At 43.3% G+C, this 23,553-nt stretch overlaps 1 protein-coding gene across 2 annotated transcripts in view; it reads left to right on the top strand.

Annotated features, from left to right (window-relative positions):
• CLIP1 (CAP-Gly domain containing linker protein 1) overlaps positions 1-23,553 on the top strand; it is a 118,087-nt gene that overhangs the window by 77,563 nt on the left and 16,971 nt on the right. The window contains exons 16-19 of one of the 2 annotated variants that reach the window (XM_052654310.1): positions 1,758-4,025; positions 5,121-5,237; positions 7,324-7,430; positions 12,575-12,695. In XM_052654310.1, the coding sequence (XP_052510270.1) occupies positions 1,758-4,025; positions 5,121-5,237; positions 7,324-7,430; positions 12,575-12,695 (2,613 nt within the window). The remainder of the gene's footprint in view (positions 1-1,757; positions 4,026-5,120; positions 5,238-7,323; positions 7,431-12,574; positions 12,696-23,553) is intronic. The other variant, XM_052654311.1, reaches the window with a different exon arrangement.

The raw sequence follows: 23,553 nt of genomic DNA on the forward strand, positions 1-23,553 counted from the left end.
ATAAAATACAGAAGAATATATGTAGGACTTAAAACAGATCCCTGATACTGGGAATGACTGGGGGCAGAAGGAGAAGGGGATGACAGAGGATGAGACGATTGGACCAACTCAATGGACAAGAGTTTGAGCAAGCTCCAGGTGATAGTGAAGGACAGGGAAGCCTGGTGTGCTGCAGTTCATGGGGTCACCAAGAGTCAGACATGACTCAGTGACTGAACAAGAACAAATCAAATCCCGTTTAAATTAAATGGAGCACATCATAATATACGTCATGTGTGAAAGTGAAAGATGCTCATTCATGTCCCATTCTTTCCGACCCCGTGGACTATACAGTCCATGGAATTCTCCAGGCCAGAATACTGGAGTGGGTAGCCTTTCCCTTCTCCAGCGGATCTTCCCAACCCAGAGATCGAACCCAGGTCTCCTGCATTGCAGGCAGATTCTTTACCAGCTGAGCTACCAGGGAAGCTACTGCTGCCCATCAAGGCTTTCTCTTTTCCCTGTGAAATATCTCCAGTTTTATGAAACATTTAACACTGGATATAATTTCCAGAATTTTGGACTTTGAGGCTCCCTTTATCTTGGTAGACAGCAGTTTTCTAATGTTTCCCTTAAAATACTGTAGCCTGACCAAACCACAGCATTCTAGAGGTTTGTGTAAAGCCCCATTAATTTTTCTGCTGTTGTTTTCATAAGGATCATTTGGTTAAAATGCCAGAATTCTTTCCCTTCCAAAGTAGTCTGAATATTCACACAGTGTTTGTCAGCAGCAAGGGCTGACCTCAGTGTTTGTCAGCAGCAAGGGCTCAGCAGACACTTTTGAGAGCTGATGAAACCTTCAGATGTTTTCCCAGGAGAATTGATATACACACTCAAGCAGTTTCGGGTGAAATCTCAGGAAGTTCATGGAGCCCACGATGCTCCCGTGTTCCCTAGTTTAGTAGCCAGCAAACCAGTACAGTAGGCACTGGGCTCGTGTGGCCATTTGAATTTACACTAGCTCAAGTTATAAGTTCCCCTTCTCAGTCACACGCGCCACACGTGTGGCTAGTGGCTACCACAATGGACAGTGCAGATCAAATCCTTTTACATCATGGCAGAAAGTTCTGGGCAGCACCGGTAGAGACACTATGGTCAATTTATTTTATAAACCAATACATGTTTTTAAAAGCCCATTTATTTTGGTCATCAAAGCCTAGCAAATCAGTCTGCATTTTTTGTCAGTTACATGTATCACTGGGACTAAATCAGTCTCAGGCCAGGTTCTTCAGTAAGTAAGGGTCTGTAAGTTAGTTTGAAAGGCAACAGTTTATAACACCTCCTCCCTTTTCCCTTTTTTGGTTAAAATATACTCACTTTTTGTAGTTCTTTGGATTGTGTTTTTAAAAATTCTTCTATGAATCCCTCCTACGATAGAAATTACTGGATAATTGGGAATGGCAGGAAAAGAATCCCATGCCCTGATGTCAAACTACTGTTTGTATCTTCTAGTTAACTGTCAGGAGTACTTCAGAGGTTGTTTCAAAGATGAACCAATAGAGTTATCAAGGTTTTGCAAAGCTACAGTTGCTTTGCATTATCCTTTTATGAACTCTGTTCATCCAGTTTCTTTCCCCTGTTATCCAGATAGTTTCTATGACATTTACCGTAAACTTTTTTTTAACTTCTATGACTTAGGTTATGTTAAGTTACTTGGGCTTGCATTTGTCTGCTTGATTTCATTTTGTTTCCATTCTTTCCATCTTTTGTCTCTGTAGTCGCTAACTTACTTATTAACATCAGCCAAAAGAGAAATTGAACTAATGTCAGAAGAGCTGAGGGGTCTGAAATCAGAGAAGCAGCTTCTTGCCCAGGAGGGGAATGCTTTAAAGTTAGAAAAAGGTTCACTTCTATCCAAACTTGTAGAGTTGGAGGCCAAAATAACTTTACTTCAGGAGGACCAACAGAAGCTCTGGTCAGTAAATGAAACTCTTAATTTAGAAAAGGAGAAAGTCTGGGAAGAAAAGCAAGACGCTGAAAAGCTTTATCAGCAGGAACAACTCAATAGAGCAGCTTTGGCTGTGGAGAGAGAGAAATTACTGAAAGAGATCAATATCGCACAGGAGGAACTCTTGAAGATAAATACGGAAAACGAGTCTTTGCAGGCTTCCAAAGCAAGCTTGCAGGCACTCACAGAGGAACTGCAGTTCAGCAAAGATATTCTAATGGCCAAGTCTCAGAAGTATCGGGAAGAAAAAGATCGCCTGGAGAATCATATCAAGAAGCTGGTCACTGAAAACCTCGCATTGACTAAAGATAAAGATGAAATTATTCAGAAGCTTCAGAGCTCCTATGAGGAACTGGTCAAAGATCAGAAGAGCTTGGTGCAGGAGATTGAGGATCTCACAATAGAGAAAAAGTCAACTTTGGAGAAACAGTCAGGTCTTGACAACATGTGTATAGCCCTGAAGGTCGAAAGAGATCATCTTCTTCAGGGCAGCAAAGACCTGCAGTTCGAGAAGGACATGCTGCTTCAGGATCAGGAAAAGCTGAACGCCAGTCTGGAGACTGCCCTCCAGGTCAAACATCTGCTCAGCACGGAAGCCGGCGAGCTCCGCGCACAGCTGGAGGAGGCCAGCAAGGGCCTGAGGAAGGCTGAGCTGGAGATTCTGCAATTGCAGGCCACGAACACGAGCCTCACAAACCTGCTGGAAGAAGTTAAGACCAGCCGGGAGATCACAGACTCCGAGTGCATCCAGCTTCTGCACGAAAAAGAGACCTTAACCTCATCCGAGAGAAGGCTCTTGGCTGAGAAAGAAGAACTGCTAAATGAAAATAGGCTCATCACCGAAAAACTCAGCAAATATTCGGAAGAGTCCACCCACATCGAGATGAACCTGAATGAGAAGATCACGTACCTCACTTCTGAGAAGGAGCTGGTTTGTCAGAAAATCACCAAGCTCAAAAAGCAGCAGGATAACCTCTTGAAAGAAAAAGCGGTACTGGAGATGCGGAATGGGGATTTACTGGTAGAAAGAGAGAAGTCCATGAAGGCCATGGAAGACCTTAAAAAGAAATATGATCAAGAGTCAGCCAACAGAAGAATCGTTGTGCACGAGAAGATGAAACTGCTCAGCAATCTCGACGCTCTGAAGAAAGAGCTTCGAGAGAGGGAAAAGGAAAACCAAGAGCTCACGGCCACCAAGTGCGATCTCTCGCTGATGCTAAAAGAGGCCCAAAACGCCAAAAAGATGCTAGAAAAAGAACACACTGACGTATTGCAAGCCAAGGAGAGTTTAAGTGCTGAACTCAAGGCCTGCTGTTCTGAAAAGAACATCTTGTTAAGGGACGGGTTGAATCTGCAAGAAGAATGTCAGAAGTTAAACGAGAAGGTCCACACAATGCAACAGTCCCTCGTGCTGGAGAAAGAAGCCAGGACGCAGGACAAAGAGGCCTCCTTGTACGAGAGCAACAAACTCCACGGGAGGGTGGCGCTCCTGGAACAGGAGGTGGAGAAGCTGAGAACCTGTACCCAGGAGCTCCAGTCTGAAAACTACACACTTGTCCAAGACAAGGCCAACTCAGAGCAGAAAGTGGCTGACATCATCAAGGAGAAGGAACTCCTGAGTGCAGAGACGGCGCGGCTGGCCGCCAACATAGAGACTCTGAAGAGTGACTTTGCTGCCTTGTCCAAGTCCAAGTTGGAACTGCAGGAGCTGCATGGCTACCTCACCAAGATGCTGGACGACCTGCAGCTGAACCACGAGGTGACCCTGGCCGAGCAGGCCAAGGCGACGCAGGACAACAGGAACCTCCTGGCCGAGAAAAGAGAGATGATGCTGAAAAAGGACGAGCTCCTGAAGGAGAAGGAGAAGCTGGCCGAAAGCTACTTTCTCCTCCAGAAAGAGATCAGCCAGCTGGCCAAAACCAACAGCCACATCTCAGCCAACCTCCTGGAGTCTCAAAACGAAAACCGTATATTGAGGAAAGACAAGAGCAAGCTCACTCTAAAAATCAGAGAGCTCGAGACTCTGCAGTCCTTTACGGTAAAGTGGGAGGTTCAGGGATTGGGCCCCTGGCCTTAACCCTGTTCACTAACCCTGTAGTGGCTGAGGGAACGTGCCTTCATTTCCAAAGAAGGAAACGCACCCCATTTAATCACTTGGTCAGGTATCTCAAGCTGTTTGTTACCACCTGAAAGGGCAAGTGTTTACCAAATGTCTAATTGCTGTCATCTCTCTCCATTAGAAAAGATTGCAAACTGTGAATAAAAAGGATAGATGTTTTTTAATTTAGGGAGAATTTTTCTGAGAAAGGCAACCATTGTTCTTAAGAACAATGGTAAAATGGTCATGTGTTAAAACTTAGTATCTTCTATGTGGCTTTAATTGTTTCATAAATCTTCCCTCCAGTTACTGGGAAGGTATAAAGGCAGAATTCTCAGCAGCTGGATTTTAATGCCTTAAAAGATTTTAATTCACTTCTGTGATTTTATTTTCAATACTGTATCAACTAAGGATTGGTTTCTATGTGTATATTATCTTTTTTATTCACAGCCATGCTTGTATTCATTGCCTACAGCTTCTCATAGACTTGGTCATTCAGTGCTTCTCATGAAACACTTGAGCCTTAAACACTGTAACCGCCCAAATAATTTCCATTTTTGTTTGAAAAGTTCCCAACCGAAATTCCAAGTGATTTCAAAAGCCCCAAATTCGAGATAGCAAGAAGAGTATTTTAAACTTCTAACAGTAAATATGATTAAGAGAAAACATTTGACCACAGAAGGATGTAAGCCTTTCTTATCAGTGAACATTTCTCTCAAACATAAGTCAGAGTGATGAGCACCATTGTCAGTGGAACTCAGAACTTAGAAGGCGTAGGTTTATAGGGATCTGAAAATACGTAAATTGCATATTTCAGTTTGGCTTGTTGAAAAATGGCACAGAAAGTGTCTATAACTTTGTTCTGCTTGTTTGTCTTGATCTGTCTGTCTTGGCATGGGGTTGGTTACTGGCTCATCATCTCCGTGTGATTCCCTTCACCACACAGATCCTGAGCCTCGTGGCCTGAGCGTTAGTCACCCCCTCCCAGGTTGGCAAGGGGTGCCCTCGTTTCTCACACTGTTTTCTCATACTTAGGCCTCTCAAACCGCTGAAGATGCCATGCAGATAATGGAACAGATGACCAAAGAGAAAACCGAAACACTGGCCTCCTTGGAAGATTCCAAGCAAACAAATGAAAAACTGCAGAATGAAGTAATCAGATTTAAATGGCTTTTTGTACAAAGGACAGCGTATCGACTTCATGGAATTCTTGATGACTAACTCAGGATGGTTTATTTACTTATTTTTTTTGAAGTGTGGCCTTACACAGGTTTGATCTATGTTAGTGGAGTCGCATGTACACCAGGATGGTGATCCTATGAAATAAAGTGTATTACTTCATTACCTATTTAGTAAGATCAACCTTTAAAAAAGGAGGGGAAAGCCCTGGTAGTGTGGGTTTCTGCGATAGTTGTTTACTGACACAACTACTGAGAGGAGGTACCAGTGGCATTCTCTAGCTTTCGTGTTTTTTGTCTTAAATCACGTGTATTTTTTTTTTCTCCCAAGTGCCTCCCAACTTTGAGCCACTGGACTCCATCCCTCAGCCCTGAGTTTGACATAGGCCTTTTTCTTGGCCTATTTCAGTACTGCCTCCCTTATATCTCATTTTGAATCAGTCACTTCTAGGTCTCAGACAGATTTGTGGCGTCAGGGTAATTTTGATTCTGTCCAAAAGTAGCATTTCTCATCCTTGCACCTCTCTTTTGATGCCTGCCCGCCCCCCTCCCCACACCCCATACCAGCCCTTTCTTTCTTTGGAAAGCTGTTACGTAAATCCAAAGCAGATTGCTTCGCCGAAATAGTTATGTGAAGTTCTATAGAACTTCAGATGCTTTTTAAAGTGACAGTCAGGTGAGATGTTAAGAAGTTAAAGCCAGGGAAGATCCAGACAGGCACACTGAATAGCCGTCGTAAAGATCAGGTCTCCTCATGATAGCAGAGCAAGGACTGAAATCCATAAAGGCATAAACATTTTGAAATAATTAGACGGGAAATGAAGCTTGATGTGGAAAAGAGTACATTTATGATTGAGTTGACAGTCCTAAGAGAACAAGACTTAAGCTGAAAACATAAAAGCATTAAAAATTATAGACGGTAATCGATTGGAAGCTAAAGTAAATAAGATTTTAAGGAATGTCCCTAAGCTTTGAAGGTAGATTCAGGGAGAATCCCCTGTTTCTATAACTTACCCCTTGGTGTCTCGTTACAGCCAGAATACTGACTGGATGAATCATTTTCTGGTCTCACTGAACATTCCATGAATCTGGAATGTTAGGGAGCATTAAAAGGAAGATGGTGGTGTTAAAATTTGCAGGACACTTTCCAGGGCTCCTGACTTCCAGGGCTCCTGACAGGTAGCATATGGTAGGACAAAATGACCTCTGGCTGGAGGAGATAACTATACGAGTCCTAGAAAGCCAGCATGGCACCAGGAGCACACATGTGTGATGGGTCATCCATGACAAGCTCCCCGTCCTTGGGGGCTGCGTACCTAGAACTCCAGCCACCTGCCAGAGCCTGAAGTTGGTCATGTCCCCACTAATTCCAATAATGTGTCTGCTTTTCCCACCAGAGGCCAGGCCGTAGGCTGGCCACATCCCCCGTGGGCAGGTGATGGGACTGAATGTGAGTGAGTGCTTTTCAGTCTCGCTATGTGGTCTTTCCCTTTTCAGACTGAAGTTCAGGTGAATAATTAAATCTTTCCCATCTACAAATATCCTAGGAATTTTTATCATGAGGACTATATAAATTGAAATTTGGCACTGACATTGAAAAATATCATATCCTAAATTACTAGTCTTGCGGGAAGAAAGGAATGTGTTTTCATTACAAAGAATTAGTCCTTGATGTCATGCCTTTGCAATTTATTTCTAATGTTTTTATTTTCTAATGCATGTTTTAAGATGCATCGTACATGAATAGCAAGCTCAATGATAAATTTTAGGAATTGTATAAAAATGAAAGAGACCTTTTGCTTTATGTTGCAATTTAGTTTGACCTTTTGGCCAGGTGTACAGGGAATGTCTGACTTAACCTATGGGGGAGGCTGCAGTTTATAATAGACTTGATCATTTGTAATCTCTTTACCCAGCTGATCTTTTTTTTTATTTTTATTTTTTGCAAAGGATTTTGATTTCACCTGTCTAATGCACATTTTCATGAATGATTTGTCTATCCACTCATGTGATTGGAAAATGAAATAATTTCATTAAGTTTTTTTCTCTTGGTCTTTAAGTTGGATACACTTAAAGAAAACAACTTGAAAAACGTGGAAGAGCTGAACAAATCAAAAGAGCTTCTGACGGTAGAGAACCAAAAAATAGAAGAATTCAAGAAAGAAATGTAAGTTTACCTGTTATGAAAGAAATTATGGAACTTATTTAAAATTGCAAAAGTAGAAACAGTGCTAGTTACTTTTTTCAAGTGCTTGACAAGTGTATAAAAAGTCAAAGTAATAGTCTCCGCCCTGCCCCCGCTAAATGCCATTGCAACCCTTGAGAATTCACCCCTATAACCACTGTGAAGTTGGGACTATAGCTCAGCTACAGGGTCAAAATGAAATATGTGCTGGCTGGTGAGTTACAACACTTGGAATTCAAATGTGACTTGATAAAACCTTTTGCAAATACAATGGGAAGTAGAACTTTTTCAGGTAGTATGTTTATATGTATGTGGAATCTGGAAAAATGGTAGATGAACCTATTTGCAAGGGCAGGAATAGAGACAGAACAGACACATGGACACGGAAGGGGAAGGTGGGACAAACTGGGAGATTGGGACTGACTTATATACACTTCCAAGTGTAAAACAGATAGCTAGTGGGAAGCTGCTATATAGTACAAGGAGCTCAGCTTGGTGCTCTATGATGGCCTAGAGGAGTGGGATGGGGGTGGGGTGGGAGGGAAGCTCAAAAGGAAGGCATATATGTATAAATCATGTATATATGATTCATGTTGTTGTACAGCAGAAACTAATACAACATTATAAAGCAACTATACCCCAATAATAACATTTAAGAAAAATAGTATGCTTATGTGGTAGCAATCTCAACATTAGGAAACATCAGACCCTCTATTAATTAATCCCTTAAAATTCTTTCAATAGGGGGTGGGGGAAAGCATACACTTTGAAGCATATCAAATAGTCTTGATTTTAAGAGTAATCTAATCTTCTGTCGTGGACATTGAATGAGCAGAACTTTGAAAGCCTCTTTCTAATCCAAGTTTACTCATCAGTCTGCTGCCTGTATTTTAGGCAGACAGGCTGCCCATGTTTCCTTTGTCAATACCGCCTTTCGAGTTTGGTTCTTATAACCGCTGCAGATGGTTATTTATCTGGCGCTGTAAGTGATAGTTACAGAGTAGATTTCATTTTGCTTATCTGTTCTGAGAACTACTCTGTATCAACTGTGTGAACCGAACATTTAAAGCCAGTTAATCTGGTGAACGTTTGAGTAAGCCCCTTCTGCTAGGTACAGTTGAGCTAGGAAGGATCCAAAAATGAATTGTATGTGGACTCTGCCCTTCAAGGGTTTGTGTTATTTATTTCCAGTTCTGATCAAACAAATAGATGAGATTCAAACAGAGACAAAAGCATCAATTCCAAACTCCTCTTTCCAAGTTGCCATCCTCAATACTACTTGTTGATCAAGCTTGGGTTAAATTAGTATATTATCTCTAGTTCTTCTGTGAGTTCCTAAAATCCTCCTAGAAGAGTTCTTCTCTGGGCTACTTACCTGAGATGGACAGCTCACAACGCTGACGATGGATCCTTTCGTCCAGCCTTAGTTTTAGTGATATTTCTCTAGACGGTATTTAAACAGCTCCCAATGGTTCCATTTACACCTATGTACACGTGTAGAGTTGTGGTGGCCACTGGGAGAGGCTTGACTATCCTAGTCTGCCAAGGCTAAACAGCATATATGGAAGCCGCCATTGCTTTTTCTATGATGGGGAAAAAAATTCAAAGCTGTTGAGAGAGGGGAGGTTCAGCTACAGTTAAGGATCTGCCCCCACCCCGTGACACAGTAGCTCTGCCGGCCTGAGGGTCTGGAGCACTACATTGACTTCAGCTCATTTGTGTCACACAGGCATCTGGTGAGGGAGGATCTGAGCATCAGGAGAAGATTCCCTCACCAACCTCCCTCTGCCATAATCCCACCTCTGAGCTCCCTGGGCCGCACTAGGTAATGGAGGGGCAGGGCCAGAGCGGACGTATCAGAGAGCCCCGGGGAGTCAGATAAAATCCCCCTGTCCTGCAGCACCATGCAGGAGCCTCCTGTAAGGGTTGCCACACTGGTGTAGGGTTCATGTGTCCCCGTCCTCACTCAAGTCTTTCTGTTCTGTCTCCACCCCTAGTCAGCATGGGGTGGTCTCACTCCTTCCAAGAGAGCAGCTTACTCTGTGTGCCCCTCTTTGAAAGACCCCGTTGAATAACAGAAGCTGAGCCCGCGCCTGTAGGCCCACGGGAGCAAAAACCCATGAGCCGTACTCCCGCCCACCTCCCCTAGGCCTGCCTTCCTCCCAGGGCTGGGTCCCTGCATCTCCCTTCCCCAAGGGGCGTAGTTCACGCGAGGAGGGGCTGCCGTTTTTCCTGGCTCGCCAGGGCTACGAGAACCTTGCCTCATGCCAGGCCTCAGAGCGGGACACAGGGGCAGCGGGAGACACAGCGGTGACGTTAGTGAGAAGCCGCGGGAGGGAGGTGTGAGGAGTGGGTTGAAAGCGCCCCCCCGCAAACACACCCCCAGTGACTCATTGTTCCCTGCCTGAGACTTGGCCACATTTCAGGGACCAGCTGATATAAATGTACTGTGTCATGAGAACAGTGCTGCTCAAAAAGAGACCCACAGTCATTTCACTGTGCTCTGAGCTAGAGAAGGAGCAGCTTTTTGTGTTTTGTGACCACATACCTGGGACCTTCATGGCCGCTGGAGCTTTTCAGGTATTTCTCATTACCTGCTGGGGCTGGAGTTCCTGGAGGAAAAGGGACACCTCTGCAAACCCACGAGTTCTAATGGGAACCAGCCATAAGGATCTTGCCCTTGGCCCTGGAAACTGAGCCAGCCCTTGCAACTAAACGTTCCTTTTCCTCTATGCCATTTCCTAAACTGGTTTTAGGAAAACTCTTGATTTTGGCTAGCCAGGTCCTGTTTTTAGTTGGAAAGAGAACAAAATTGTGTATCTCTGGTGTGTAATTTTTGACTCTGAGGGAAAACGATATAAGCAATCTAATTTTTGCCTTTAATTACTCACCTGGCTCAGTAGTAAAACTAGAATATACTAGGACTTCCCTGGTGGTCCAGTGGCTAAGACTAGGCCCTCAATGCATGGGGCCCAGGTTCGATTCCTAGTCAAGAAACTAAATCCCACTTGCCACAACTAAGACCTGGTATAACCAAATAAATATTTTTAAAAAGTAGAATATGTTTAGCATGGTAATTATTAAATTTATGATAGATTCCTCAGTAGAATGTTTGCAAGTCAATATCAGCAGGGTTTATTCTGCATCTCAGTTTAAAACAGTGAGTTGTCTTTTGTTTTGCAAGATATTGCTATATATATGGGGGAAAAAGCAACTTATAAAATTGTGAAAAATATATTTGTAGGTATTTTCAAAGTTATTCCTTAAAGTACGTCCAGGAGTTGGGCTGTTGGAGCCTCCTCCATCTATGAAATATACATATCTCCTCTGGTCTAAAGAAAAGGTGAAAGGTGTTTCTATATTCAGATCACAACTGAGGTCTGTCTCCCAGTTCTACTTCTAGTTCTCTTGATTCTACAACTTACTTGGGGCAAATCTTTTCACTTGCCTGAGCTACAATTTTGAAATCTTTAAAATATAAATAATAACATGAGCCTCCTTGGGCTCTGAGGATGAAATGAGAAAATATACATGAGATCATACTGTAGATTTTAAAACATTGAATATATATCATTTGTATAAATCTTAGGGCATCTTGATATTTCCTGACTCCTTGTTTTAATTTCCCTTACTGGGAGCTCTTAATGGAAACCAAGGTTTTAAAATCTTTTTAAGGATGAAAATCTGTAAGAGAGAAAGAACAGGATCAAGAACTTACCACTGACAGGCCACACAAATGCTGAGACCAAATAGCTCCTACTGAAGGTTTTGACCACTTGGGAATAAAAGGTTTGGCTTATGATGATTTCATCATAAGTAAAATCCTCAAATTTATCAAGAATTGATAGACTTTAGCAGAAGATAAACTTTACTTGTAGTGTGTGTATGTGTGTGTGTGTGTGTGTGTGTGTTGATCCATAATTGAAATCAAACCTCCCAGCTTTTGAGTCTAAAATTCCTTCTTAGTTTTTCTTCACTTGCTAAATAAACATCTCTGTCAAATGACAAATTTAATGTGCTAAGAGAATTTTCGTGTCGACATATTGCCTTATATCTTCACAAGGTCAGCCCTATAGGTATGTTATAGGTACATGGAGAATTAAAAATCAAGAAAACTGCAGGTACCAAGTACTGCCACCCATTAGACAACTGAGGTTAAAAATAGACGTGTTCATGCATCAGCAGATGGAATCATACCCAGATGACTTGATTCAGAATTCAGCCACGTATGACAGCTCACTAAATGGAGTGTGGCCAGCCCAGACTTAAAATTCATAATTGCATCAAAAACACCTTCTATGGTTTAAAACTAAAATCCAACAATCCAATAAACTATTTTGACTATCCACATGTAAAGGATAATTTGGGATGTATATTTTTAGTCAAGTTTAATAATGGGAAGAGGTTTAATACATATGTTTACCCTGTTCACATTTTATATGCTGATATTCATGATATGTATGGTCAGCAAGTTGTATTTTTATTTGCTTTTAATTACAAGTCAACAGTATGGAAAGAATACAATCAAAATTAAACACTTGTTCTGTAATTAGAAAACTACATTTCCTTTGGGCATTTCACCTTTAGTTGTCCTGAAAATATACCCAGATTCACGGCAACACTTGATTCTGACAAATGCTAGCAAATGGAACTATCAGCTTTACATTTCTTCCTAAAAAAAAAAAAAAAAGATTACAGATTTGTACAGTTAGAGCAGAATACTGTGGCAACGATGGAAATCACTATCAACGTAGTGAATTTAATTTTCTAATGGAAACAAAGGGAATACCGGCCATTTCATCTGTCATTTATTTTAGAGAGTAACATTGCTTTTTTGTGTGGGAAGTATTTAGAAGTGGGGTAAGTGTGGGTGGTAAGAGAGTAGATGTAGTGTTGATTAGGTTTGGGGAAAAAAAATGTAATAATTGCAGGCAGCAGTCCTCCCCCTGAGAGGTTAAAGCCGTTTGGCCCCTCCTGCAGGTAGACAATCCTGCCTCCTGTTATTACAGATCCTAGCAGGCACGTGACCCAGATATATTTTCCCCAGTGCTGTGGAGTTGGTCCTCTCCCACAGTTTCCTTGCCTGTCTTGTTTCTATGGTAACCCCACACTCGCTGTCCTTGCAGAGAAACCCTAAAGCAGGCAGCAGCTCAGAAGTCCCAGCAGCTCTCAGCGCTGCAAGAAGAGAACGTGAAACTTAACGAGGAGCTGGGGAGGAGCAGGGACGAAGTCACCAGTCACCAAAAGGTCAGTGGGCGTCCTTTGGGGTGGGCACCCCCGGCCCTGCCAGGCCAGCATCTGCTGCTGCCGTGGGCAGGGCTCGCGGAGGCTCCTCGGAGACTGTGCTTGATGTGGTTGGGTCATTCCAGTGGGATCTCAAGTCACCTGTGTTTTATGTCCCCTCATTTTCTAGCATGCTGCTGTAGCACTTGGGTAGGAGTGAGCTGACAGGTCCTTAAAAAAAAAAAAACCACCAGGAACTTGCAAGCAAGGAGAAAATAAGACTTTTTATCAGATGATCTTATGGTAATGCATTTAAATGGAAAGGGACAGTATGTTTGGCCTCCTGCTTTGGTTTCAGTTTTGTTTTTTTCTCTAAGATTTTTTTTTTTTCTTCCATCAAAATTGATTTTAAGAAGAAGGTTCCAAGAATACAGATTTGGTGTGAAGGTTGGAAGCTGTTTTTAAGTAGAACTCTGCTTTTCTTTTAAGTAAAAAACAATGTTTAAACAGCTCCTAAGGGAACTGTGTATACCTGTGCACTGATGCATTGGTTTATGAAATGTGTGTTATACCTGGAATGAACTAGAAGCTAACCACAACCCACTTGTTTCCCTATTTAAATTATAAAGGTTTCTGATAAGTTCATTAAACAGTGAAGCAAAACTGATTTTAAAGAATGCCCTGTTCTTTTTTTTTAATTCTTGAATCAAAATGCTAGACTGTTAGCCACATCTGGCCTCAGAGCAGAAACAAAAAAAAAAGACATTTTAAAGAGAATTTTACCATGTGGTCATTATTCTTTGCTTTGCATGTCAAGGGGAAATTTTTTTTTACCCAAGCATACTTTGCAAACATTAATTCTCATTTGGATAGAGTATTCTGGAGTAATTTGTACTGATGGTCCATTGATATGGCATCGTTTGTGGTGAAAGCACTCTTTGGAGAGTTGGTTTCAGACTTGTAAGTCTTCATTAGAGCTCTCCACAATGACCCTCCTTTGTGGGAGAAATGGCCCACCTCCCCAGACTCCAGGATGACAAGTGACGCTCTTGGTGACTATAACTCACCCTCAATGGCTCTTACCTTACTGTGAGACAGGCACAAATACCTGACAGCTGTCCTCCCTATCTTCACAGTAGTTCCCATGAGCCGGCACTGTCATCACTCCCATGTGGTAAAGAGGAAACGGAAGCACCAGAAGGGAGTCACGTGCTCAACCTCATTCAGCCGGTAGTGTCAGAGACGTGTGTCAGATTCTGGCTTGGGTCAGGGAAAGAATCAGAGCGGGTTGACTTAAACAGGGTCACTGCACTCTGCTTTGGTCAGTATGTGAGAGAGTAGGGGTTCATGAAAAACAGAAGCCCTTGGACTGGACGAGGTTCTTTTCTTCCTGGCTCAAACCAGTGTGTGAAACACTGGGCACCTCTGACATCAGCGTGTCTGTAAGGACTCGCAAGGGAAGGATCTCAGCCAAGTGCTGAGTCTGTCTGTCTCCTTTTATCTCATCTCACAGAACATCTTTGGTGGAGAGCGTGGATCCCACCAGTGGGAGGAACACACAGAGGTCAGCTTCTTGTCTTATGTTGTGACCTTGACTGGACCGTTGTTACATCTCTTGTGTGTCACTCAGAGCCGGCAAGACTTAGGAGTGACGCCTCACGGTTCCTCAGGCAGAGGTTTTCTGGGCTTCTCTCCATCTGCCAGCTCTTCCTCTTTTGCCTTGGGATTCAAATTTACCTTCCTTTTGAAAAGGTTTCGTGTCTAAAAATTTGAAACTCGGAGACTTTGAAGAGTAGTAGGAAACAGCACCTGCAAGAAGCAGCCGGGGCAGTGACTTCCGTTTAAACAGAGGGTGGGAAAAAAAAAAAAAAATTAGGGGGTGGTTTTGTCCTTTGGGTCTTACTCTGGAGAGAGAAGCAGGCGGCTGGGAACCAAACCATGACAGGCTGTGACACGTGAGACTGTTCTTGCTGAGCACTGAGGAAGACTGCAGGTAACACTTCACTTGACGTGCGTACATCTCAAAACAGTGGAGAGAATCTCCCCATTGAAAGTAACTTAGAACCAACCTTAGGCTAATGAAGATTGATTCATTCATCGGCTCTTATTACTCTTACTACATAATCTGCAAGAGTCCAGAAATCTAGACTCCAGCAGTCTACACAAGCCACTTACTTGCGTAAAATCACGAATTTCCACTTTGTTGCTTGCTATGGTTGAGCCAAACTATCCATCAGCTTTGTTCAGAAATATACTACAGAGTTGGGCAGAAACCCTATTTCAGAAAAAGAACTGAGGCGGTGGGGACTTCCCTGGTGGTCAGTGGTTAAGATTCCATGCTCCCAATGCAAGGGGCCTGGGTTCGATCCCTGGTCAGGGAACTAGATCCTGCATGCTGCAACTGAGACCTAGCGCAGCCAAATAGATTAAAAAAAAAGAAGAAGAATTTTAATTGTGCTGTAGGACTCTCCAGCATTTCATGCTAAAGTGAAGGCAGTAAAGACTGAATGAGGGACAGATAAACACTGACCTGGACCTGAGTTCCTTCCTGTTCCCTTTGCTCGGCGGCGCCACAATTTGCTGACCGTGTTTCAGTCACTGAGCAGATTGCTCTGCCGTTGTTTCATAGAATCATCATACCTGCAATAGTGAGGTTACATTATAGGAAGGAAGCTGAGGCTCAAACATGAAGCAATTCACCAAGGACACACAGCCAGGCAGCGGAGGAGCCAAGATCAGAACTCATGTCTGACTAACTCGTAAGTCCATTGGCCTGCTACTATCCTTTGCTGAGAATAAAACTTATTTCTTTGTACTTCATCATTAAGTGTTAAGATTAAAAGAAAAAAAGAAAAACCCTCTGAACTAGGAATGGAGTAGGTGGGGTCAAATAGTACTATAAAAATGCACTTTCAATCCTACCATTACTTTTTTTTTCTGCCTCAAATACTTATTTTGCTTAGAAAACCCAAGGGATCCCAGAATCTGTTCTGTATCTTAAGGCTCTCGCTGGGAATATTGGCCAAGGGTTTTGATTTCCTCAAGAAGCCCTTTGTGAAGAGAACTATTTCATTTCCTGTGTGTTATTTGGAAGTGAGATGATTTGTTGCAATAAAAGAATCCCTGTGTCCCTGTGACAGTGGTTTTGTAGAATGTCCTCTCCTTTTATCGTCTTAAAAGCTGATATAGGAAGCTCTGAAATAACGAGGGCTAACAGAGAGCAGGACTGGCTGATGGAAGGTAGAGAGATGATCCACTCTGTGCTTCATTAGAACCCACATCTGCCTTGATCGACATGTGGGCGCTGTGTTCCCCCCGGAAGAAGTGCTGGAACAGTTGGCAGGCTCACCTGCTCTGGCTTGTAGCCCTCGAGAACCCAGCTGACCAAGCCAGAAGCAGAACCCACATGTGCGTATTCTTTGTGGTCTGCTCCATCAGACATTGTCCCTTCCAGTGAAAAATGGGTCTCTTAAGTCCCCTTTCCCAAGCAGGATTTTCATTGTAAGAGGGGAGGGGAGTGATAACCAAGATCAGCTAGGGTTGTGAGAGGCAGAAGTGTTGGCGTTAGCTGGCATCACCTGTAACAGAAATCCTTACAAAATGTCACAGAGTGCCTCCTCTTTTCAAAGAGGCTATGTTAGATTGGACATATGGAACTGCTGTTGTTTTGCAACTTCATATGACTCAACCGACTAGATAACGTAATTTACCCTTTCTTATGAAGGACGGTTTTGAGGATTGTCATTATAATTGCTGTGGACGGTTTGCTCTCAACCTATTTCCCTGCCTGATGGCCGACTGGTTTCATGCTGCTTCGGGTTTTGGGTGTGTGCACGTGCTCAGATACACTCTGCATAAATGTACTGTTTTCAGTTTACAGTGTGCAACTCAGTCGCACTTAGCTCATTTACAGCGCTGTGTGACCATCACTTCTATCTAGAACATCATCACCGCCCCCCCCACAAAGAAAACTCCACGTGAGCAGCCACTCCCCATTCCTCCATCCTCCCAGCCCTGCCAACCACGAATCCATTTTTAATCCCTGCATATTTGCTTATTCTGGACATTTCACATAAGTGGCAATAGACAGTATGTATCCATTTGCATCTGGCTTCTTTCACTGAGCATAGCATATTGAGGCACATCCATGCTGTAGCCTATGTCGGGACTTCATTTCTTTTCGTGGCCGAGCTGTATTTTACCGAAGGGATAGACCGCATTTTGTTTGTCTGCTTCGGGTGTCTTAGGCTCCTCCTCTGTTCGGACTGCCTCGCATCCCTCCTGAAGCCTCCATCCGTGACAGGAGCTGCTACCTCTCATCGCCCCTTCGGGTCTTCTGCGGGTTTTCCTAAAAGCAGGGCTCAGCCTAGCCACCCTGCTGACACTCGCAGCCCTGTCTCCTCCTCTTTACTTCCAGACTTTGCATCGTCTGTTTTCTCCCTGTTTCTCACCTCCCCCCTTCCCCGCCCCTCCAGTCCGCTTCCAGCCGTTCCAGGGCACTCTGGCGTGAAGGACGGCTGCTCTGTGGTGTCCGCGCACTCGGATGGCTCCTTCCACCCTCTGGGCGCTCTGACTCTCCACCTCCAGCTTCCTCCACACCGTTGGCTCACGTTTCCCTTGCCTCTCCCACCACACCACATCACGTGCCATTTGTGTGTCTGCTTTTCCAGGTCCTCTTCCTCGTCCCCCACTCGGTGCACTTGGCCTCGCTGCTGGTCGTCATCTCTGCTCTCCAGGTGGCCGCTGCCTTCCCTGGTTTGGGTCACGGTCTCTTTCTTGGCTCTCTGTGTGTGACACTCGGAACTCAGGCTCTCTCCCCACCCAGCGCTGAGACAGTAGGACTCCTAGAGCAAGACATGCAGGTTGAGTGAATGAAGGAGTGAACGGGTGATGAAATAAGTTCCTCATTTTCAGCCAGGCCCTTTGGTCCTGTTTTGCAGAATACGATGCAGAGACTGTGAGACTTGCCCCTTCCACTTCTCTCACAGGAGTCCACTCACTTCCAGTCTCCTGACTTTGTTGCAGAGAGCTCATGGTTGCCAAAATCCAGCCACAACATAAGCGGGCCATGCGCCCCGTGTGGATGGTAGATTCGTACAGTGGATTCAGGCTGGGTCATGTGGTTTCAGGATTAAGGAAACCATGCAGTGCATTATTTATTTTCATAGAGAAAATACTAAAAATAATCCGAGTGATGTGAGTTCTATAGAGGCAGTCACCTTAGGGAGTCAGTTTTGGAATGTCTGATTTATCATTCCCAAACTGCACGTGTTTTCTCCCCCCAGGAGGGCTGCAGAGACACTGAATTGTCACTATGGGAACAGTGCTGATTTTTTCCCCCTGGTTATTCACAAAATGAGGTCACAGTTGGCTTATGGAAACGGGACAGGTATTAGATGACTCAGTCATGGTGTTTCATCAACAGCTCTTCCTCCCAGAGGATATGACAGATACAGTAAACAAAAGACTAGGGGCTATCGTCTCAATTGATCCATGAATAATTACCTGCCTTTTACATAAGCCTGCATTCCCAGACCTGAATGTTTAGAAAGGAAGCACTATTTTTAGCTTGTCCTGTTTCGTTTTGGAAAAGTAGTGATCATCAGCCATCAAATTTTAATCTGGGCTGAAGTGGGGGTGCTCATGGGCAAGTAGGGGGTGAGTGAAGGTTGATCATAGACTCTCTCTCCCTCAATACCTAATGAAAGACATACACTTTTTCAACTATTAAAAGGGGCTCCAGGGGCTTCCCTGGTTAAGAAGCCACTTGCCAATACAAGGGACACGGGTTTGATCCCTGGTCTGGGAAGATCCCACATGCGACGGGCTGACTAAGCCCGCGAGTGCCTAGAGCCCATGCTTCACAACCAGAGAAAGCCCACTTGCAGCAACAAAGACCCAGCTCAGCCATAAGTAAACAAACAAATTAAATAATTTTTTTAAATAATAAAGAATAAATAAATAACAAGAGCTCCAGGAAAGTCCAGCAAAGCCAACCAGCTTCCTGTTGTAAACACTGAAATTGACAGTGTTCATAGTGGTAAGAGAAAGGAAAACAGATAGCAAAATTCCCAGGATTTCACTCTAACTCCCCTTAGCCCCAGTTTGGAGAAAACTAGACTGAAGGGAGTGACTAGGCAGCCAAGGAAAGATCTTTGAGGCTAAGGACCCCTCTGCTACCACTCAGGATTCTATCAGACCTGGAAGAAAGTGCTAGTTGTCATTTTCCACAGCAAGTCCAGCCAACAGAATGGCTTAAGTAAATGAGGGTTGGATGGGAATGGGTGGTGTTTTTTCTTCCCCCTTCAAATGCTGATAAATGCACAGCTAGGTAGTCCCAGTGGGTCCAGCCACTCCAGAACTTCCTCAGGGAAGCCGACCCTCCCTCTTGGCTCTGCTGCTTTCCTTAAGCTTGTAGTTTTCATCCTCTCACTCTTAGTGAGTCTTTTTTTCTCAATGACTTAAACATGCAGACATTACAGAACTTTCTGGAAGGAAGCAGGGGGAAGGACTAGCAGAGGGCTCCTCTTCATGGCCCTCTTATCTCTTCATTTGGAGAGGACCCTCCAGATCTCTGTAATAGTGTCACCAGTTGCAGAGATGAGTCTGGATTCCTGCAGAAAGGGGCAGAAACACAGAGGAGATGAGAGCAGATGTTGAAAGACCCAACCTATGATGCTGCTCAGTCGCTCAGTTGTGCCTGACTCTGCAACCCCCTGGACTGTAGCCCGCCAGGCTTCCCTGTCCTCTCCCAGAGCTTGCTCAAACTCATGTCCATTGAGTCAATGATGCCACCTCTATGCCACCTCATCCTCTATTGCCCCCCTCTCCTCCTGCCCTCACTCTTTCCCAGCATCAGGGTCTTTTCCAATGAGTTGGCTCTTCACATCAGGTGGCCAGAGTATTGGAGCTTCAGCTTCAGCATCAGTCCTTCCAACTTGTAATACCTGCCAGGTAATAGAGTTACCTCTATCCCAGCACAATGGGTGAGATGCAGGATCTGGAGGAGAAAGCTCAGAGAGAGACCTATAGCAGACTGTATGCATCAACTGAATTGCACTCTCCCCATCCTTGCCCCAGGCCCTCTGACTACAGAAAGTATAGACCACAGCACCCAATTTTCACTTGTAGCTTGAACATGAAGATGAAAGGGCTCAGATAAAGTAGGAAGGACATAAAGGATAATTCATTGACATTACATGTGAGCAAATAGAAGGTCTAAGTAGAGCTGCCCATGGTAGGATGAGCAACTGAAAACATACTGTACCAAAAGAGGAAAAAAGTAAAAAAATGGAACCTAGGAATCCAAAGGGTGATGAGGAATTCAGGCCATGAGAAAGCATTACCCAGAGTAAAATATTGCTCTGTGTTATATAAAAATTTAAATGATGTAGGGACTTCCCCGATGGTCCAGTGGCTAAGACTGGGCACTCCCAATGCAGGGGGCCAGGGTTTGATCCCTCATCAGGGAACTAGATTCCCACATGCAACAACTAAGTGTTCGCATGCCACAACTAAAGACCTTGCACGCTTCAACTAAGATCTGGTGCAGCCAAATAAATAAATATTAAAAAAAAAAAACTTTAGTGATGTAAATAAAACATCCGTTTAAAGAGACAAGGATGAAATAATACAAGCTGAGTGGAGATAAGGAAGAGTTAAGGAGACAAACTGAGGACCAAAGCCATACAGTATCAGAACTGCTAAATATGTCAGAAATAGACAGGGACCTAACAGATGTTTCTGAAAGTATACAGAGGATTCTTCAGGTCCCCAGGCAGAAAAAGCAGATTCCTTAAAAAGGGAGAAAAAACAGCCAACTGCAGCTGCATTCAATGCCAGAAAAAAGGAAAAACAACGTAGCACATTGTTTCCCAAGTTCTAATGGACAGAAAATATGATCACGAGCATCATATACAGGCAGTTATTATTCAGGTAAAAAGACAGATGTTTCCAAACATGAAAGAACTTGGAAGCTGCAGCATCTGTGAGTCCTTCTGGAAAGTAGCTACTTGCTGATAAAATTTAGCCAAGCAAAACTTGGGACTTTCCAGGTGGTCCACTGGTTAACCTACTTTCCAATGCAGGGGATGCAGGTTCAATCCCTGGTTGGGGACCTAAGATCCCACATGTCATGCAGCCAAAACATTAAAGGGAAAAAAAAAAAAAGACTTACTAGATCGAGGGAAGCTGGGCAAAGGGACTGGAGGTAAGTACTAAATCCAGGTAAACAGACAGCTAAGCTGACAGTTTAGGGAACTACAGATGAGGAATAGAGTTGTGATTCCAACTTTTTATTTGGAAATCAAACACAGAATACTCATATAGGCTAAGGAATTGTTTTTACCTAACCACAGTGCGATTGTCAAATTCAAGAAATGGAACACTATTGTCTAATGTACAGGCCCTATTCCTGCTTAGGCAGTTGGTGGTGGTGTCCTTTGTCTTTTATGACTAAAAAAAAAAAAAAAACCCAAAACAGGCCTGTACATATAAAATCTTTCATTTTGGTTTTCTCAAGTGTTTCCTCATGATGCTATTTGGATCACTCATTTTTAGCAGAAAAATAGCATAAGTGATACCCATTATTGCTTTATTCCATTATTGGTGGTATCAGTTCTGATCATTTAGTGGAGGTAACTTCAAAATATTTGCAAGTCAAAAAGAAAAAAAGATCAAAGACAAAGGAAAAATAAGAAAAACATACAGAGCATATGACTAACAAAATTTGAGGGGACAGAGTTGAAAGCAAGTGGAAGTAGGCAAACTTCCTCATCTTTTACGTCAGGATGATGTTTGATATTATTTAAAAGTAAAATTTGTTTATATGTAAGAAAATGATATTAACATCTTAGGTTTTTAAAAATATATATATTCTAGTTTAAAGTTTTACAAAATAAATGTATAGTATAAACCTAGTGGGAGTTCTTGGAAAAGAATATGTCTTTGTGGTAAAGAACATTTTCCTAGGACTTCCACGGTGGTCCAGCAGTTAAAAGACTCCAAGCTCCCAGTGCAGAGGGTGGGGTTCAATCCCTGGTCTGGGAACTAGGATCCCCACATGCCATGTGTTGCAGCCAAAAGATTTTTTTTTAAAAAAGGACATTTTTCTGCCCTCAATCATTTTTTATATTTACTTTGCTTTTTTATTTCTTCTGTTAAATTCCTATAAAATTAAATTTGCTTTTTTCTCCTAAATTTGCTTTTTTCTCTCCTTTCTGTCCTTCTTGTTCTGTATACAAAGAGAAGTGTGTGTGTGTGTGTGTGTGTGTGTGTGTGTGTGTGTGTGTGAGGCAAGACAGCTAATATTAATTGTTTCTTCTCTGAAAGGGCTGTTCGACAGAAATTGCCAAATCCTCCTCTTCCTTCCCCCCACCATTACCTTCTCCACTTCTGAGAGCAGGAGTCTGTCTGTGTGGGAGGCCAGACTAGAAGTCTTCAGACTCTGGGGCTGGGGCCTTGTCTTGTGCTGTCAAGGTGGAGCCGCTATTTTAGGCCTCAGAACACTAGCTTAGAGAAGAGGCTGGAGTCGCCCACGCGTGAACCACTTCCCTGGGGAAGTCAGTGACAATCGCAGCCACTGAGCCCTGGCTCCCTTGGACTAGCTGAGCAGAGAGCTCCCTCTGGGAGGACCCGGGCTCCTCGGTGCCAGTGCTACTGACACTCGAGGACAGCACCAGCTCACCAACTATTTGACACAGTTGTTCACGTGCCACGTAGTTCTCGAGTGCCTGCCATGTGCCCATGCGTGTGTGCTCCGTCGTGTCTGACTTTTGTGACCCCATGGACTGCAGCCCGCCGGGCTCCTCTGTCCGTGGACTTCTTCAGGCAGGAGTACTGGTGTAGGTTGCCCTTTGCTTCTCTGGGGAATGTTCCCAATCCAGGGACCTAACCCACCTCTCCTGGATTGGGAGATGGATTCTTTAGCAACTGCGCCACCTGGGAATGCCTACTGTGTGCCTGTCAGTAACAAAACAGAACATTGCTTCTCCTCCCTGAAGGTTTTAAAAAAATATTTGTTTATTTATTTGGCTACACTGGGTCTTAGTTGCAGAATGCAGAATCTTTAGTTAAGGAAAGCAAACTCTTAGTTGTGGCATGTGGGACCAAGTTCCCTGACTATGGATTGAACCCTGGCCCCTGTATTGGGATCCCGGAGTTTTAGCCACTGGACTACCAGGGAAGTCCCTCCAGGAAAATTTTTATTCAAGTAGCTTTTTGGGTTTTTTTGTTTGTTTTTTGAATCCTGAAAATTTATTATTTGGGAGAATTTCAGATATTGATCCTTTGTTTTAGAGCTCATGATACTAATCAGAAAATACACATTTTGAAATGAAATTCAAAAGAAAAGAATAATTACATATAAGACAAATTATAAAGTAGTTCGACTGGACCTGCAGAAGCAGAAGTGTGTGTCTTGATTCTGAACTTCAGTACATCCTTCATGTCACACAAGCTAGTATGTTTCTTTAAAACAAATTACCCACCATGTTTATCACATTATAGAACAGTTTTGTGGACAGATGAGCTCTTTGAGGTTTTCTGGTCCAGTGGTCCCTCTAATCATGATCATTTGTATCAGGAAAATATATATTTTCCCTGCAACATTGTATTCTTAATAGTTTTCTGTAAAATAACCCTGCCTTTTATTTAACCTTTTATTACAAACAAGTTCAGCGATATTCCTGGATATCCAACTCCAAAGACAGTCAGCTCTTGGTCATTCATTTTTTGGTAAAGTTTTTTTTTATGATTTTTAAATTTAAAGAAATTTTAAAAATCTTTATTGAACCTTCATTACAATATTGGCATCTGTTTTATGTTTTGGTGTTTTGGTCTCGAGGCATGTGGGATCTTAATTCCCTAACCAGAGATAGAACTG

The sequence above is a fragment of the Budorcas taxicolor genome, chromosome 17, assembly GCF_023091745.1.
Source record: "Budorcas taxicolor isolate Tak-1 chromosome 17, Takin1.1, whole genome shotgun sequence".
Lineage (NCBI taxonomy): Eukaryota > Metazoa > Chordata > Mammalia > Artiodactyla > Bovidae > Budorcas > Budorcas taxicolor.